The sequence below is a fragment of the Mirounga angustirostris genome, unplaced genomic scaffold, assembly GCF_029215605.1.
Source record: "Mirounga angustirostris isolate CCGP_5_RB_7025 unplaced genomic scaffold, mMirAng1.0.hap1 SCAF_2, whole genome shotgun sequence".
Classification (NCBI taxonomy): Eukaryota; Metazoa; Chordata; class Mammalia; order Carnivora; family Phocidae; genus Mirounga; species Mirounga angustirostris.
The window spans coordinates 129,182,791-129,200,882 of NW_026991710.1; the positions used below are offsets into that span (position 1 = coordinate 129,182,791).

At 43.8% G+C, this 18,092-nt stretch overlaps 1 protein-coding gene across 3 annotated transcripts in view; it reads left to right on the forward strand.

Annotated features, from left to right (window-relative positions):
• TMEM131L (transmembrane 131 like) overlaps window positions 1-18,092 on the forward strand; it is a 161,307-nt gene continuing 143,215 nt past the window's right edge. Inside the window, exons 1-3 of one of the 3 annotated variants that reach the window (XM_045880270.3) lie at window positions 1-187; window positions 892-962; window positions 9,285-9,328. In XM_045880270.3, the coding sequence (XP_045736226.1) occupies window positions 64-187; window positions 892-962; window positions 9,285-9,328 (239 nt within the window). In that variant the 5' untranslated portion in view covers window positions 1-63. The other 2 variants (XM_064585192.1, XM_064585191.1) reach the window with 2 other exon arrangements.

The following is an 18,092-nucleotide window of genomic DNA, read 5'->3' on the forward strand; positions in this document are numbered from 1 at the left end:
GCCCCGGCGCCAGCGAGCGAGCGGCGAGCGCGGCGAGCACCCGAGAGGAGCGCGAGCACCAGCATGGCGGGGCTCCGACGCCCGCAGCCAGGCTGCTACTGCCGCACCGCCGCGGCCGTGAACCTCCTGCTGGGCGTCTTCCAGGTCCTCCTGCCCTGCTGTCGCCCGGGAGGGGCTCAGGGACAAGGTCAGCCTTGCGCCGCTGTGCTCGCTCTCCCTCTCCACCCCGCCCCCCCTTCTCTTTCTTTTAGGGAACTGCTGAAATCTATAAGAGGGCGAGGGGAGGAAGGGGAAAGGAGCAGGAGGAGGAAGGAAAGCGGTTGCAATTCTCGGCTGATTAACATTTTCTGACCGCAGCGTCCCCTCCCGCGCCCCCCGCCCCAGACAAACAGAAAGCTGGGCAGTCGCGGAGCTTGGGGACAGCGGCGCGGACCGCTAGCCGCACGCGCCCCGGAGCCTTTGTGCGCGGGCCCCGGGCGCCCCGGGCGCAGCCCCCGCTTTGTGTGGCGCGCGCTGGGGCCCCGCCGCGGCCCGGCTTCCTGCAGCTTTGTTCCTCGAGCCCGGCCGCCCGGGACCCATCCCGCAGACGCCCGCCCCAGATGCTGCGGGATGCGGAGCGCCGAGTGGCCGGCGGGGTGGCTTCCCCGTCTCCGTCCCCCTAGCACGGGAACCCCGGACCGTACACGCTCCCCGCTCTCTGTCAGAGGGGCCGCCGACTTGCACCCCGTCCATTGTGTTCTTGTCCCCGGCCGGCTCCTCCGGTGGCCGCCGCTTTAAGAAGGAAAGGGTGACTTGTTTTGGTGAGGCGGGTGCATGGGGGCACGGGAGGGAAACAGGAAGCGTTTCTTTTCCGTGCATTAAAACGCGGTGTATTTCTTGGTGTTCGTGCAGCGATTGAGCCCTTGCCCAACGTGGTGGAGCTGTGGCAGGCAGAAGAAGGGGAACTCCTGCTGCCCACTCAGGTGAGGACGACCAGGTGACAGGGCGGGTGTGGGTGTGCGAGGGTGGAGCGGCCGGGAGGCCGTCGGCCCCCCCCCGCCGGCGGCACCGGCGCTCGGGCCACTTTGCAAGGCAAATAAACGGTCGGCCCGAGCCTGAACACCTGGCAACGGTGGCCTTCCCAGCCTCCTCCCGCGCCATGTGACAGGGCGTGAGTCACGCCCGCCCCAAGTTCAGGAGGTGGGAGCCGAGGCCACCTCAGCAGGGCCGCGGCCGGCGGCAGCCTTGTGCAGGGGAAGGGCGGGCCCCCCGGCAGGGCTGTGGTCCTGGATGCGCGAGGGACGTGTGCCCTGTTCCCTAAGTGAGCTGGAGCCGTGTGCCCGAGGACAACAGGGGGACTGATTTCGGAAGTGTTAGTGAGTGGCACTTGCCCTTAGCGTTAAGCAGCTTTGCAGTGAAGATGGGACTTTAAAAGATTGTGTAGTCTTGGATTTTTTCCAAGTGCCTTTAATTCGTGTTAGGTGCACCCTCTTAACAACTTGAATTTCAGGTTTTGGGGGTTCTCCCCCCCATTTAATACAAGGGTTGCATGTGGAAAAATAATTACTAGCATTTCATTGAGGATCTGTGGCATCATACAGGGTTTACTTAGGGCTGCGGTAGATACGGTGCTGCAAAGCGTTGTGTTAAGGTTTAACTTTTAACATTTGACGGCAAATGTGCACTTTTAAATATAATATTGTTGACTGCTTTTCAGCAGCAGCAGTAGGGACCCCCAATACTTTTTTTGGAGAGGGGAGAGTTGAATTATAAGGGAATATTCAGCTTGTGTGTGGTAATTTTTAAGATGTTCATTACTTCCCACATTGGTGGCAGCACTTAATTCTATGTTGTCTCTTGTGGCTCTTTGGAAAAACAGGATGTCTAGCTATAAGTTCATGGCTGTGCAGTTTTACATTTGAGTTTCTCCCTCCTGTGTGAAGCAGTAGAGTGCTGGTTTTGAGATACTCAGAATACTCACTTTAACCAGAACTAATGAATAACGACTTCAAGGCAGAGAGGTGATTTTTAGAGGAAAGTTTTCCTGGACCTTCCCTGAAGGCCAGCATGCTGAATGAGACCAGTTCTTTGAGAAAAAGCCTCATCGGGAGGGAGAGCAAATAGTCTGTCCTTCTCTTAAAAGTGTACCCCAAATGGATTTTCTTTCCTGATTATAAATAACAGATGTGTATTGTGAAAGGTTTGGAAAATACAGAAAGATAAAAAGAACCACATAGAAATCGTTCATGACTCTACTGAGAGATCCACGTTTAAAATTTGACGTTTTTACTTTTTAAAAATATGGTTATATTTGTGTGTCAGAATTGTTCAAAAGCAGCATTAAAAACATTCTGGCTGTGTTGTGAAGGCTGTCCTGCATGGACTTCTGTGTCCTGAGGGCTACGAGATGCCCAGCGGTTAGAGCATCTCTGTCTCTACCCACTAGATGCCAGTGGCACTTTCTCCTCCCCTTCCCCCCAGTTGTGACAGCTAAAAATGTCCCCAGACATTGCCAGATGTCCCTGGGGAGGAAAATTGCCCCGGTTGAGAAGCACTGGTGTATATCTATATGTATTTGCATTTTTTACTCAATTGTGGCCTGTACTCCTTACTGGTTAGTGTTGGAAGCCAACCCAGACAGAAAGGAAAGGAAATTATAGATGCTTATTTGTTGCAGCATTAGCTGAAGATTTAGTCACTGTGCTCAGAGATGGAAATGTCAAGGCCTATGATATGATTAATGATTTTATTTATAGGCTTAAAAGTTACTTTATAAAATTCTTAATTTGTGGTTTTGTTTATATGTAGAATTCAGTTTGTTTTGGTAAAAAAAAATGCACACAATTTAGAAGCTGTCTTTCTAGAACACTCACTATAGAAGCATTTATAAATAAGCTATTTTAATCAAAGCTATAATGAAAGTGAAACTGATATTCAAAATAATTTTCTAAATACTTCGTCTCTATCTATATGTGTATCTTTTAGACACTGTTTTACTCTGCAAGACCTGGGCGGGGCTGGGGATATATATGAATCTATCTATGTAAACTGCGGGTATATATGCATATGTATCTAAACTGAGTATATGCACATGCACACATATGTGTATAAGCTGCAGAGAGTTCTGAAGAAAGTTATTTTTAGAGAATTCTCCTCAAAGTATTTTGACTTTTTTTCCACAAAAAGCTCCCCCTGTGTGTCATGGAGTTGGCTGAAGAGAGAGTATTTATAGGTGTTTTTTAAATTTGAGGGTTTCTGCTTAATTAATTTGTAGGTTGGATTCCTTTCACTCAGGAAGACTCCGAGGCAGCTGCAGAAGCTAAGATTTGTCAGTGATAGGTGAACTGGGAGCACCAGAAGGTGTCGCATTAAAACATCGAATATTAACATTTGTCACCATGAAGTATTTATACAGTTATTTATTTTGGAAATGTTTTCTGGTGATTGGGTCTTCTTTTTTTTTTTTTTTTCTGTTTCTAATGGGTCTTTAAGTGATCAAGGACTAGAAAAATGCATCATTAGTAAAACCAAATACAATAATTGAATTTTTATAATCTTCCAGACCCTCTGGATAGGCTTCCAGGATTTGACTCCCGGTTCCATCCCTTTTCTCAGTTTCTTCATCCGCAAAATGGGGGTAATCCTCTGAGATCAGCAGTGCTTGAAGTATCTTGAACTTAGTAAGCACTTCATGTATGTTACCTATTATTTTGGTGTACTTCTCAGCTGACTACTAGATTTGGTCACTGGAGGGCATGGGACAGCTTTCCTGCTTTGAAGGGGTTGAACCAGTGCAGAGAACTCAGTACTATTAGATGCTCTACAGTTGTATAGATATGTTTTGTTACCTTCATTTTTTTGTTATGTGCTGTTTTACGTGGTAAGATGTTTGGTGTGGGAACAGAAAACACTCTTCCATGATGATAATGAGAAGGAAGAAAAAAACCCATGTGATTTTATTCTTAGATTAACAGAATTTTTCCTCTCTTCTGACTTGACTTCACCCATCCTTCGGTACAAAGTGGTGATGTTTGGGAACCAAACAGATGTTTTCATTAGCTTATTATCAAGAAGTGCTGGCGTGTGTGCAAGATACTGCTCTGTGTACCTTCTCAATTCGCCTTGAGGGTAAAAACCCTTCTGTGATCCCCTTGACCTGCTCTGGCTCTCTGGGCCTTCCTGACCTCGTGTGTCGCTCCAGTCAGTCCTCTGGGATGCCCTGGGATGCTCGCTGCAGCAGGCCCCACATGTATCTGCTGAATGAAAGTACAAATGCTATCGCCCTGCTGTTGCCAGAGAGCCAGTGCGTCCAGACTTCTAACTCAGCAGTGGCACTGTTGTCATTTCTCTCTCTCTGAGTTTCTTGAGTGTCTGGATTTTTTTCTTTGCCTTGCCTGTGCCTTCTTGCCCTAACTGGGTTCCCTGTGAGAGAGTTTGGGCTTCTAAGCTCAGTGGTCCCATTGTGGCCACACCGTTCTGCATACAGGAGGCCTTGAGTAGCTGGCCCACGAGTTCTTCCTGGGGGAGGAGAGGCAGCCCTCAGTGTCTTGTCCTGTTTACGAGATTAGTTTCAAAGATGGCTGGCAGAGTGCCTGAAGTGTTGATTTCCTATTATTGTTTTCGGATTTTGGGTTTTTTTTTTTTTTGGTGTGAGTTCTAGCAGCAAGAAGGGCAATCTAGAATTTGTTCTTCTAATCCATTCAGACTTTGCTGAGATGAGAAGCCTCCCTCCTAACACCCGGGTTAGATTTGGGACACTGACATTGGTGCTGAGTAGGAGCAGCTGTTACTTGATGGAGAATCATGTTGGTCTGGTTTGGGGTGCTAGGCTTAGTGCTTTTCTGGCCATGTTTGTTCATCTAGCAGACACTTAGCATGGGCCTGACCCAGTTAGGCCCCTGGGATACAGTGATTATAAATAAGAAAGTCTCTGCTTTTAAAAGTCTTGTGTCTTACCCCCTTAAGTCTGAGGGTATAGGTAACGGAAACTGGTAGAAAGTGAAACAGGAAATAGTACGTTGAGTATCTGAATTCTTTATTGTCTCAGCTCCTGTGTTATTTAAGAGCATCTTGCTCCTGTCAGTGAATCACTGACTGGTATTTGGAAATCTTTTTGTTATAGAGATTTATTTTTGGTTTAATCTACTTCCACTATCAACATAAAAAATAATACCTAACATGAGTTGAGTATTACTGGCATTGTTTAAGCACTTTATGAGTTATTATTACTCATGTTAATACACTTCAAACTGTGAAGTGTTATGACCTGACTTTACAGATGAGGAAACTGAGGCACAGAGTCATTAAATAATCCGCCCAAGGCTGAAGGAATGTGGCACTGGTATGACTTGAACCCAGGAGGCGTTGAGCTTCAAAGCCCATGCTCTTGGCCACTATGTCACTGTATGTGTTTTAGCAGTCTCACCAGGGAAGTATTGTGGTGGTAAAGTTCCCGGGTCTGAGGGAGATACCTTCATGTTCTGTTTTGAGTTAGAAAAATTTGCTTCATGACGCTTTTAAAAATGGTCATATCCACTAGTATTTTTGAAATTTTTGCTTAAAATTTTTTTTATTGAGGCATAATTGACGTATAACATTATATTATTTTCAGGTGTACAGCCTAACAGTAAGTCTAGTTTCCATCTGTCACCATACATAGTTACAAAAAAAATTTTTTGGCTTATGATAAGAACTTTTAAGATTTACTCTCAGTAACTTTCAAATTTGCAGTACAGTATTACTCACTGGTCGCATGCTGTACATTATGTCCCCAGGACTTATGTACTTATTTTATAACTGGAAGTTCGTACCTTTTGATCGCCTTCACCCATTTTGCCTCCCCACCGCCCTTGGCTCCCCAGTAGTCACCAGTCTATTCTCTGTATCTTTGAACTTGGTATTTGTTTTTAAAGTATTTTATTTATTTATTTATTTTAGAGCGCGAGCAGGGGGAGGGGCAGAGGGAGAGAGAGAGAATCTGAAGCAGAGTCCATGCTAGCACCAGGGCTCGATCCCACGACCTGGGATCATGATCTGAGCTGAAACCAAGAGTCGGAAGCTCAACTGATTGAACCACCCAGACGCCCCTGCTTTTGTTTTTGTTTTTTAAATTCTGTATTTGAGAGCGACCATAGGTATTTGTCTTTCTCTGTTTGACTTATTTCACTTAGCATAATGCCCTAAGGGTTCATCCATGTTGTTGCAAACAGATTTCATTTTTTTATGGCTGAATAGTATTTCATTTTATATATATATATATATATGTACACATATATATGCACATACATACATAACCACGTCCTTATCCATTCATCTTTCAATGGACACTTAGGTTGTTTACATATCTTGGCTGTTGTAAATAATGCTGCTATGGAGGTGCAGATATTTTTTTGAATTCGTGTTTTTGGTTTCTTCAGATAAATACCCAGAAGTGGAATTGTTAGATCAATTTTTAACTTTTTGAGGAACCTCCATACTGTTTTCCAGAGTGGTCGCACCAGTTTGCATTCCCACCAACAGTGGACGAGGTTCCTTTTTCTCCACATCCTCGCCAATACTTGTTTTATTTCTTTTCTTTTTGATATTAGCCATTCTAACAGGTGTGAGAAACAGCTAGCCTGTCCTTGGTTCTGCAGGTGGTGGGAGCTGGAGTTTTAAGTTAACAAGTTGAAGTAAACAAGCTGGAGTTTTAAGTTAACAAGTTGAAGGCCCTTTGAGAAGGCCTCGATTTGACATTTGAGCCAACCCTCGAAAGCCATGAGAGATTTAGAATAGCTAGTGCAAGGGCCCTGAGGCACTGCCAAGGGGGTGGGGTAGGGAAATTATAGGATTTGGCTCCCGCCCTTTGGTGTCGGGGAGATAAGGCTGGTAATACCCTGAGATAACATTCAAGTGCTGAAATGTAGGAACTGAGAGGAGAGAGGAGGAACACTGTGTATTGGCAGAGTCTGTTAAGGCTTAGGACTGGGAGGGCCGCTTAGAGACCCGCATTAGCAAGGGTGTGAATGGGACCTCCTCTAGATCCTTATTTGAGTGACAGTGTTTTTAAGCTGATGTTTTAAATGGGGGTCCAGAGCTCCTGATGAAGTGTGGCTGTAGAGATTGGGATGGGTATGTCAAGGGCATTTGACAGTTGCCCAGTTCCAGGTTAAGGAGCTTAGAGTACATCTGAGTAGCAGTTAGGGATGGTGGTAGGCTCTTGAGCAGAGATTAATAGGACACTGGATGCCGGGTCCATACCAAGTGGGTGGTAAGTCGTGACTGATGTTGCAGAAAATTGGTCTTGCAGAGACACAAGGGGTGGATTGGAGGCAGCAGTCTTAAACAGAGCGAAAAGCCCTGTCTGTGCTGGTAATGGAGGCCTGGGGTACTGATGCTATGGGCTGCTTTGCTGGCAGAAGGGATGGAAAAGAAAGCACAGGTCTGTACCGTAGTTCAGTTGAGTGAGTGAGTCATTATGGCTGGAGGTGAAGGAAGGAGAGCAGTACAGGATGATCGTAAGGTTTGTCCATGGGTCAAGGAGTGTGATGGTATCCTTGACAGAGGGAGGCTGGTTAGAACAGAAACCACTTGGCAGGGGCCCCTGATGTTGATAAGTCAGTGTTGGGGGAGACACAATGCGTATGTGCTGGAGGCATTTGCCGGTAGGGCTGGAGCTGTAAGTGAAGTCATCCTACGGGTATCGTGGAGTACCTGCCCTGTGCTGGCCACCGCATGGCGCCGGACTCACCAAAGCTGCAGGAGTCTTGCTCTCAGGAGAGGTAGGCATTCCCTGAGTATCTACACGTGTGATTGAGTGAGGAGTTGGGGCTGGCCGTAGGGATTTGAGCCCCACGGTGATAAGCGTGGGTCAACATTCTGAGGGAATTGGTGTAGGGAGTCTGGGCCCAGGAGGACTGGCAGTGACAAGGAGGAAGACGGGGTGCAGAGAGGCAGTTAAGTGCCGAGAGCAAGGGTTAGAGAGAAGCCGGAGGACCAGGGAGGCTCGGTATTCCTGAACTCAACAGTGGCGAGCTTCGGGAAAGAATGGTCAAGATTGTGTCTGTCAGGCAAATACATGTAGTATTTAATCGGATCTGCCCTTTTGTTTCTATTTCAAGTGACTTTTCTTCTTACCCTCCTGGTACATGACACGTGGTCAGATTTTGGCCTGGTAAGTCTGGGAGAGGATTTTGGAAATGCTTTTGAGTGTGATGTTTATGCCATTTATAAAATTGGTCAGCATTTTTATGTTAATGTCACAGTATATCAGGTATCCATGTAGGGGATTCTGAGCTAATCAATCCATTTTATATATTATCATTAAACTTTATTTTGTGTGATTAAAGTTAAATGTTAAAAAAAGGCACTTGGAGGGGGCGCCTGGGTGGCTCAGTCGTTAAGCGTCTGCCTTCGGCTCAGGTCATGATCCCAGCGTCCTGGGATCGAGTCCTGCATCGGGCTCCCTGCTCCTTGGGAGCCTGCTTCTCCCTCTGCCTCTCTCTCTCTCTCTGTCTCTGTCTCTCATGAATAAATAAATAAAATCTTTAAAAAAAAAAAAAAGGCACTTGGAGAGAAGAGATGTCAAACTAGTTTTGAGATTATGTTTGGGTCATGGCTTTAAGCAGGGAGAATCTTTTTTTTTTTTTTTTTAAGATTTTATTTATTTATTTGACAGAGAAAGACATAGCGAGAACAGGAACACAAGCGGGGGTGGGGGTTGGGAGAGGGAGAAGCAGGCTTCCCGCAGAGCAGGGAGCCCGATGTGGGACTCGATCCCAGGACCCTGAGATCATGACCTGAGCTGAAGGCAGACGCTTAACGACTGAGCCACCCCAGGCGCCCAAGCAGGGAGAATCTTGACTTACACTATCTAAGGGATCACTTGGCAATTTATGGTTTTTAGGAGAGTCGTTCTTTCAATAAATATTCACTGAATGCCTGCTGTGTATCAGGCACTATTTTATTATTTTTATTTTTTATTTTTTTAAAGATTTTATTTATTTATTGAGAGAGAATGTGAAAGGGGGGAGAAGCGGAGGGGGAAAGAGAGAGAAAATCTCAAGCAGACTCCATGCTGAGCATGGAGCCTGATGTGGGACTGGATCTCACGACCCTGAGATCACTACCTGAGCCGAAATCAAGAGCCGGACGCCTGACCGGCTGAGCCACCCAGGTGCTCGCAGGCACTAATTTTAGACATCCGTTAAAAGTTCATCATCCATGTGAAATTTAAGAACTGTTTCTTTTGTAGATTTTGTGTTCTTTTGAAATAACTGTTAAATCATGTTTTTTGTTTTTTGGGTTTTTTTTGTTTTTATCAATAGGGTGATTCCGAAGAGAATATGGAGGAGCATTCTCAAGAACAGAGGTAAGAAAAACAACAGGAGCAAATACCTGCATGCTGAACATTGCTGCCCACTTTGGATGCTATCTGAAGTCTTGGTATATGTACGTTTATGTTTATGTGTTTAATAGATCAGTGATATACCTTGCTCTTTGGCGTTGGGGTATCTGTACTCTAATAATTAAAATGTCTTTGTTTTAAAATAAGGTTGTACAGAAAGCTGTTAGAAATATCTCCCCCTCCCCCATCCTCAACTTTGCCTTTTCCACGGCACACTTATGCTGTTCCTCTTGTTCACAAATAGCTATTGAGCATCAGGCACAGTGCTGGGTGCTGGGCATAAAATATTCAACCAAACCTGTGTTGCATGTAGTGGTGGAGTCAGACATTACTGTAAATAAAACAAAATGGCTGTGATTATAACTATCAACAATGAGATTGCTGTGGTATAGAATAGTGAGGAAGATGGGGTAGTCAGGCAGGGCCCCTCTTAGCAAGTGACATTTGAGTCTGGAGGATGTGGAGGAATAGCCACACAGCAAACAGAGGGAGAGTGCTCTGGGCAGAGGGAGTGGCTGGTGCAAAGGTCCCGAGGCGGGAAGCACTGGCAACATCCCAGTAACGTGGAGAAGGCCAGTGTGGTTTGTGGGATTGTGAGGTAAGGTAGGACCTTAGAAACCACAGCAAGGAGGTTGGGTTTTATTTTTTTAAGGGTGATATGATTTGTAAAGGATTTAAAGCAGGGGCTAACAAATCGAAAGGTGTAAACTACATTTTTAAGAGAATACTTTTGGGGTGCCTGCCGGGCACAGTCGGTTAAGTGTCTGCCTTCAGCTTGGGTAATGTTTCCAGGGTCCTGAGATCGAGTCTCACATCGGGCTCCTTGCTTAGCGGGGAGCCTGCTTCTCCCTCTCCCTCTGTCCCTCCCCCTGCTTGTGCTCTCTCTCGGTCTCTCTCTCTTTCTCTCGAATGGATAAATAAAATCCTTAAAAAAAAAAAAAAGGATACTTTGGTCATGGGGCAGTCTCCATCACTCGTCAGACTGGGATGTCTGGTCCCTTGGAGGTACATGGAGACTCTGAGTGGTACCTGGGCACAGGGATAACTTTCAGAGAATCAGCTTTTATTTATTTGTTTGTTTGTTTTAAAGATTTTATTTATTTATTTGCAAGAGAGCACAGCAGGGGGAGCGGCAGGCGAGGGAGAGGGAGAAGCAGGCTTCCCGCTGAGCAGGGAGCCCGATGCGGGGCTCGATCCCAGGACCCTGGGATCATGACCTGAGCCAAAGGCAGACGCTTAACCGACTGAGCCACCCAGGCGTCCCGAGAATCAGCTTTTAGATCTCACTGTCCATTTAGTCTCCTGCAACAGATCTGTCTGAGGTTGCAAGTTATCCTTTTCCACTTCTTCTTCTGTAATCTCTCTTTTCCACTTTATAGAAGAAAGGCATACTTCTTACCCTGCCCCCATCTTACTATGTGCTCCATCTTGGGCAAACAGAGGTTTGATTTGAAATACTGGCATTGGTCAGGAGAAGCGATTAACTCTGATTGGTTAACAAATTCTTTTGTAACTCTGGTGGTTTTCAAATCTTTCCACAAAATTGAAGGGCATAATCAAATTGGCAGTTGATAGATCATCAAAAGTCATTTTCAATGATAGATCACTATGCTTTTTGGATAAACAATGAGGGAGTGTAGAGAATATAGGGACGGTACTATAACAATGCTCCTTCCATTCACATCCGTTGTTGTGAACAAGCTTTTTTAGTGCTTACATTTAAAAAAAAAAAGTGGACAGGAAAATTATTGTCACATGAATCAATGATGTGGGGCAAGACACTTTCATCCATTTCGTTAAAGAATGCATTTTCAGTAAATTTGTCTCCTTAAGTTTAATCACCTATCAAAATTTATAAAATTTGTTGATCAGTTGTATACTGATGAAAATTATAATGATAACTCAATTCAGAAGAAAAAAATATTTAACACTTAAACCCTGTGGTCACAGGAAATTTTTTTAAAAGCCTAACATTTCGGTTGAAACCCATAGTTTTGTTGCAAAAGGCTTTGAACATAATGATGTATGTATTAGGTTAAAATCCTTGGAGGGAATATCCAGCAATACAAGAATGCATATTGGTGTGTTTAAAAAAAACGGATGATGATCAGGCACCTGGCAGGCTCAGGTGGTACAGCATGCGATTCTTGAGCTTGGGGTCATGAGTCGGAACCCTATGTTGGGTGTAGAGATTATTTTAAAAAAATGAACGATGGCAGATTTCATTGCAGTAGTATTTAGATTCCATTGAATATATTTTAAAAAGTGATTGTGAGTTTTATTTAAAAATGCCATCATTTATAATATGCCAGAAATTATACTCTTTGTAGCCATTTAAATTCATTGTATAAAATTTTAAATGTGGGATAAATATATGAGGCAGAGTTCAGAGTTTGTCACAGTCCTCTGTTGGAGTGTATGGGAGGGAGCAGGATGAGGTGAGGATTGCTGGTGGTGGTTCCCACGAGGCTGGTGGGAGTGGGGATGAAGGGACAGGGGACGGGAAGTTCTGAGATGAATTTTGGGGGTGGAGCAGATTCATTAGTTGCTGAATCAGGGGAAGAGAAGTCAGTCATGGAGGGCTTCTAGAATTTGGCTTGAGCATCTGAAGGATGACAACTGAGATGGGAAAGGAAGTAAGGGAGGGAAATCAGGAACTCTGGTTGGTTGTCTCATAGGAATGTCAGACTTGATATGACTCGTCCCTGTGGCCATGGCGCTGTGAGCCCCGCCGAGAGGCCTCCAGGGCTGGGTGTGTCCAGCCTGTCGACAGCCTTGATGCTCACCTTTAGCCTTTGTTCTCTTCTGTAGATTGCTGCGTTCTCTCCTTTCTCGTCAGAACTAGTTTCTTTTCCTCTGTTTTCTGTCAGACTTAAAGGTATTAGTAGATTTTATCCCCCTGGGTCTTTTGACCTAGTGTCAGATTGTTAGTGAAGGTGTGTGGGGAGGCAGAATGGCAGCCGTGATTTAGCACAGTGGCTTTCAAACTTTTTAACAGTGACTCATGGTAAGGGAGACATTTTATATCATGCTTGCCTACCTGCCCATAGACATATATATGGATGTATGAATATGTATGCATGCTTTATTTATTTATAAAATGGTGCTTACCTGTACTACCTGTGACATACTCTTTTCTTTTCTTTTCTTTTTAAAGATTTTATTTATTTATTTGAGAGAGAATGAGATAGAGAGAGCGCATGAGAGGGGGGAGGGTCAGAGGGAGAAGCAGACTCCCTGCCGAGCAGGGAGCCCGACGCGGGGCTCGATCCCAGGACCCTGGGATCATGACCTGAGCCGAAGGCAGTCGCTTAACCAACTGAGCCACCCAGGCTCCCGACACACTCTTTTCTATTTCATTTTTTTATTGTAAAATATACGTAACATTTGTCATTTAAACCATTTTTAAACCTACAGTTCTGTGGCATTGAATACATCCACATTGCTGTGCAACCAGTCCCTACTATCCATCCACAGAACTTTTCTAGTTCATCTTATTTTATTAAAAAAAAAAATGCTGCTTGCCACTACTGGATTGATATTTAAATTTCTTAATCATGATTCCCATTTTGATCAGCGCTGATTTATATAATTTTAATCTTCTCAATATTAAATATTCCAGTATTTTGCTGTTACATTATCCCTAGTTGCTTTCCTTTTAACTTGGTGTCCAGGCCTCTTCCTCTTTGTTTCTTCTGGCATTTTTTTTTCCCCCTTGGGATTTGTTCCTTATGTGTAAAGACTAGATCATGACACGGGTTGGATGGTGCTATTAGAGAATTTTCTTTGTGTCCATTTCCTGAAAATGTAGGTTCTGGAGCTCTTTCCAAGAATTCTCTCTGTAAGTGTAATGTCCTGTGATAGGTAAATGAATCACCTAAGTACTTAGTATTGATTCACCTTTACTGCACCGTTGGGAATTTTTTTAAATGAAAATTTTAATAACTCCAAAGCTCATATAACGTCTTGCTACAGTTAAAGTAGAGCTTTTGTTTCAGAATATGTTCAGATGTACAGAAAAGCTGTAAAGATGGTACAGAGAGTTCTCATAGAGCCCGCTCGCACTTTCCCCAACTGTTAACATCTTCCATTATGCTGGCACATCTGTTACAACTAAGAAACCAACGTTGGTTCGTTACCATGAACTAAACTCCACACTATCTGAACTTCACTTGTTTTTCCCTGATGTCATTTTTCTGTCCAGGATCCCATCCAGGATACCACATTACTTTTAGTTCTCATGTCTCCTTAGGACCCATTTGGTTGTGACAGTTTGTCGAGTTGTTTGTGAAATCTTAACTGTTTTGAGGAGTAACGCTCAGGTATTTTGTAAAATGTCCCTCTGTTTGGGGCTGCCTGATGTTTTTCCTCCTGGTCAGATTGGGGTTACGGGTTCTTGGGGAGGAAGACCACAGCTCTAAATTGGTATTCTCACTACGTATCAAGGATATCTGCTGTCAACATGGCTTATCACTTTGATATTGACCTTGATCACCTGGCTTTTTCACCTCTGTCCATGCTACACTCTTTGGAGGCAAGTCATTAAATGGAACTAAGCTCTACTTACACAGAGTATTTGGAATTCTTCTCTATGGGAGATTTGTTTATTTTCCCTCATTTATTTATTCAGTCATTTATTTATATCAGTCTGGACGTACAGATATTTATTTTATGCTTTGGGCTATAATCTGATATTAGATTTGCCCTGCTAGTTTAATGTCCTTTACCCTAAATCTTACCTGTGAAGTTATTACTACCTCTTTACATGTTTTTAAACATTTTTGTGATTTTCATTTTAATTACTACCCCACCATGCCAACCTTCCTTGAAAAATAGGACTTGAAGTCAGTAGAGCCAGTGCTTAGGAATTCTACACCACGAGTGCCTCGTCTCTGAGAGCACCCATCTAGAGGAGCACCTTGGGACTCCAGATTGATATGACCATAAAATAGAGTTTCAAGATGTCCCAGGAAAGGTGTGTGGCACTGACATCTATCCCTGGTGAGAATCTAGATCTGAAGAGGGCTCTGTGTCTCAGTCTGCAGACTGCCCAGGGCGGGGCCCGGAAGCAGACCACCATTAATCATGGGGTGGAGGGCTCTGGAGTCGCCAGCCTATGATCTCAAACACAGTTTGGGAAAGCTTTCAGGGAAATTGGCCTTGCTGAAGATTTTGTTTGTATTAACTTGACTTAATCTTCTATGAATGCTATGTAATTGTATTTGGTTGAAAGCCAGGAAAGCAGTATTTGAAAGACTTTCTCCCCTCTTGCGTCTGCGTCCCCGTTTTTCTCCCGGGGGTTCTCAAATATCAGCAGTAATCTGTTCCTTCACTGAGAGTGAGAGATTGCATTTGGGACTCAGCGATGAGAACCAGTGAGAGCGGACTTCAGCTCTTGCTGGAAATAAATGCTCTCTGGGAAGCTCGTCTGGCTCTCTCTACATTGCTCCCATAAGCCTTGCTGGCGTACATTTGTTAGAATGGGAGAAGTGTGAGCAATGGCGAAGTGAACAGTATAGTACATCAGCATTTAAAAATGGTTACATAAAAGTGGTAAATACCGACTGGCCAGGTACAGTGTCGGTGGGAGTTGTCATTGTGTTGTGTTTTTTTTTTTTTAATGTGCTTTTATATGATCAGTTAACAGCAGCAAACTGTGTTCTCCTGAATCCGTTTACATCAGTTAAAGGCCGGTCCTAAGAGTCAGAACATGAAGAAAGTCTTGTTAACCTTTCAGCAACATACTGAAAGAGATAATTGCAGACAAAAATGACTTAATCGCTAGGGGAAACTTCCTTTTGGCAGTGAAGGGGATTTCAGAGCCCGCACAGGGAATGGAACTGCTTTTCACTTTTCTTTGTTCTCCTTTAGAAGTTGAAAGCTCTTTTTTTCAGGACAACCCCCAAGTTCCTCACCTGTTGACAGAATCTTAGCTTTTTAACCTGAGCGTGCTTCCCCAGGGTTCCCTTGTGGACATTGTTCTCTTCCCATCTGCCATTTCCCCGAGGTGATCTCACCTGTTCTCTTGGGTCTTTATCTGTATAGAAAGAACTTGAACTTAGATTGTACCTTCTAGCCAGGGGTCTCACCTGTCCAGTTGCCCACAGAGAGCTCCTTTTAGCTTTCGGGTGCTGCTAACTTACTGAGCTCTCGGGCTCAGTTCCTTCTCAGCCCTCCCCAGCTGCTGCCCCATGCATTCATTTATACAAGCCAGAAACCAGGATGCCCCCCCTGGATTCCTTCCTACTCCCCACCCGTAGACGACCAGCTGTGGCTGGATCTTCTTCCGATGGTCTGCCACCTCCATTCTGTAGCCACCCGAGCCTGTTCTCCACCTTTCTCCCTGAGTAATGTATCTCAGTAATACCTCCTTTCCTGTCATTCCTCCTACACACAACCTTGCCTTCGTGAGGAAGTGCAGACCTCCGAGCATGGCCTAGAAGGCCTTTTGTGATCTATGCCCTGCTCACTTCTTCAGCCTTCCTGCCCGTGCTTCTCCCTTCCCCTCTTTCACCTAGGCTCATACACCTTGGGACTCTTCTTCTCTCTGGCTAAACCCCTTACCTGACCAACTCCGTAGAGCACCATGGCACCTCTAATACAGGGCGTATCTCTGTATAAAATCGCCTGTCTTAGGATTGTCCTGAGTCTCATTCGACTGGTTCCTTAGCACCCAACCCAGTACCTAACACCTAGGTGAAGAACTGCTCAATGAAGGGATGCAAGCTCCCAATATAAATTTAAGTCTTTTAAGTTGATAACTTGTAATGTTTCACATGTTCTTCATATCCAAGCCCACAAACCATATTTGCCATTGAAATCAAAGCAGTGGTATTGGTATCAGAGGCTGTGGTTTTTAAATTAGGTCATTGCAGTTGGTGTGTTTTTAAAGAGAATGGGTTATTAGTTCTATCAATGTGTGCCCCGTGGTACCTTCTACAGAGTCATATGGGCCCTGGGAGGGTTGCAGAATGAATGCATTCAGTCATGGTCTTCATGGCCGTAACAGTCTAAAGTAAATTTTCTTTGACTGTAATAGATGTGCTAATTTAGATATTCTTAGAATACAAGCTTTTCAGCAGGGTTCTTGGTATATATTAAAATTGTTTTCAAGTCACAAAAACCTTTTTGTTTTTTTTTAGATTGTGAAATTTTTAGCAAAGCTTTTGAGACTTATTTATATAACTATTTAGCCCTCAAATGGAATTAATTAGAAAAATAGTATAATAGGATCAGTATCCTAATTCTGATTTTTGTTGAAATTATTACTTCCCCTAGATTTATTTTTTTTAGACTTTGGAGTGATTAGGCTTGTGCTAATTTATATCTTTATATTGAAAAAGATATTTGAACCAATTTTAATAATTCCAGGTATATTTTGAAGGGTTAATCTAGATTAAAAATAAGCAAAACATTTCATTAATGTTCATAGGCCCGTAACAATAGAAGTAGAAATGAAGTCTGGAGAGCCTGGGTATGGTCCCTAAATGTAGCATATCCAGTGCCAGAAACTTGGTGTTCATTACCTTAGACTAGGGCTTGCCTTTAGGAGAAGTGTCTTAATTCAGCACTTGAAGTCTGACTCTCAGCTGGCTTCACAAGTGTCTGAGCTACTCATCACAAATATTTCACAGTCAGGTATCTGGAGTCTTGAGTCAGGTGTGCATCCTGAAGTAAGAGCTAGGCAGATTCAACAGCCAGGAAGACTTGCCCATGGAAATGACAACATGGTTATTAAAAAGTATATAAAAGATTTGTAAGGAGCTTATTTCAGACCAGAGTGAAGTTACACTGTGAGCAAGAGAGAGACTTGGGTGTTTTGCCATTGGGAACCTAACTTCTATCTTCCAGAAAGCTTATCGCTATATGGTTAGAGATGAGCTGACATTGTGGTTGTCTTGGGCTTCTTTTATGCAGGGAGAATTATGCTTTGGGTTGCTCTTTACTCGTCATGGTGGGCTGATGAGAAATAAAAGTACTTTTCAGATGGATCCCAATATATTGGCAGCAGTATCAGTCGATTCTGTGGAGGCATTCTAGATGTGTTGTGACCCCAAACTTGATATTGCTTAAGAGGGTGACAACAGAGCTTGGGATTTCAAGGTTCAGAGGAGAAATATAATTTCCCAAGGCAGTATTCTCTGTCTAGGAACATAAGTATGAAAATAATAGGGTCTCCCGGGAGCTTGTTATTCTAGTTTTAAATGAATTGTCATCAAATTATTCTTTTGTTGTTGCAGTCTTCCACATATGAAACATGCCTCTAGAATAATAGTGACTCCCACCCCCACCCCAGGAAATGTAACAAAAGAATGGTGCCACTTCACGAATAATTAACTAGGGTCGTCTAGACAGTAGTTCACAGATGTAATGAAAGATGGTTTTGGAACCATTGCTTTTGAATTGCCTTTGCAGACTCATTTATGAAGGATACAGGGAAAGTCTTGTTTGTTTATTGTGGCCCTTTCCCAGTCCCCCCTCCCCAAGTAGTGGGGATGTAGTTTTAAAAAGTCTGCTATGAACATGAAAATTCTTTGAAATTAAAAAAAACCCCACATTTTTAATTTATTGAGAATTTTAAGTCACTTTAAAATTACTCATGGTTGTTCCCTTTTTTTCCTCCAAAGATCTTTTAGTAAAACGTACATTTTGGGAAGATTGTCTTTTTACCTCATGGCATTATTTTCTCTTCTACACATATACACATCCCAGTTGGAGAAACATGGTT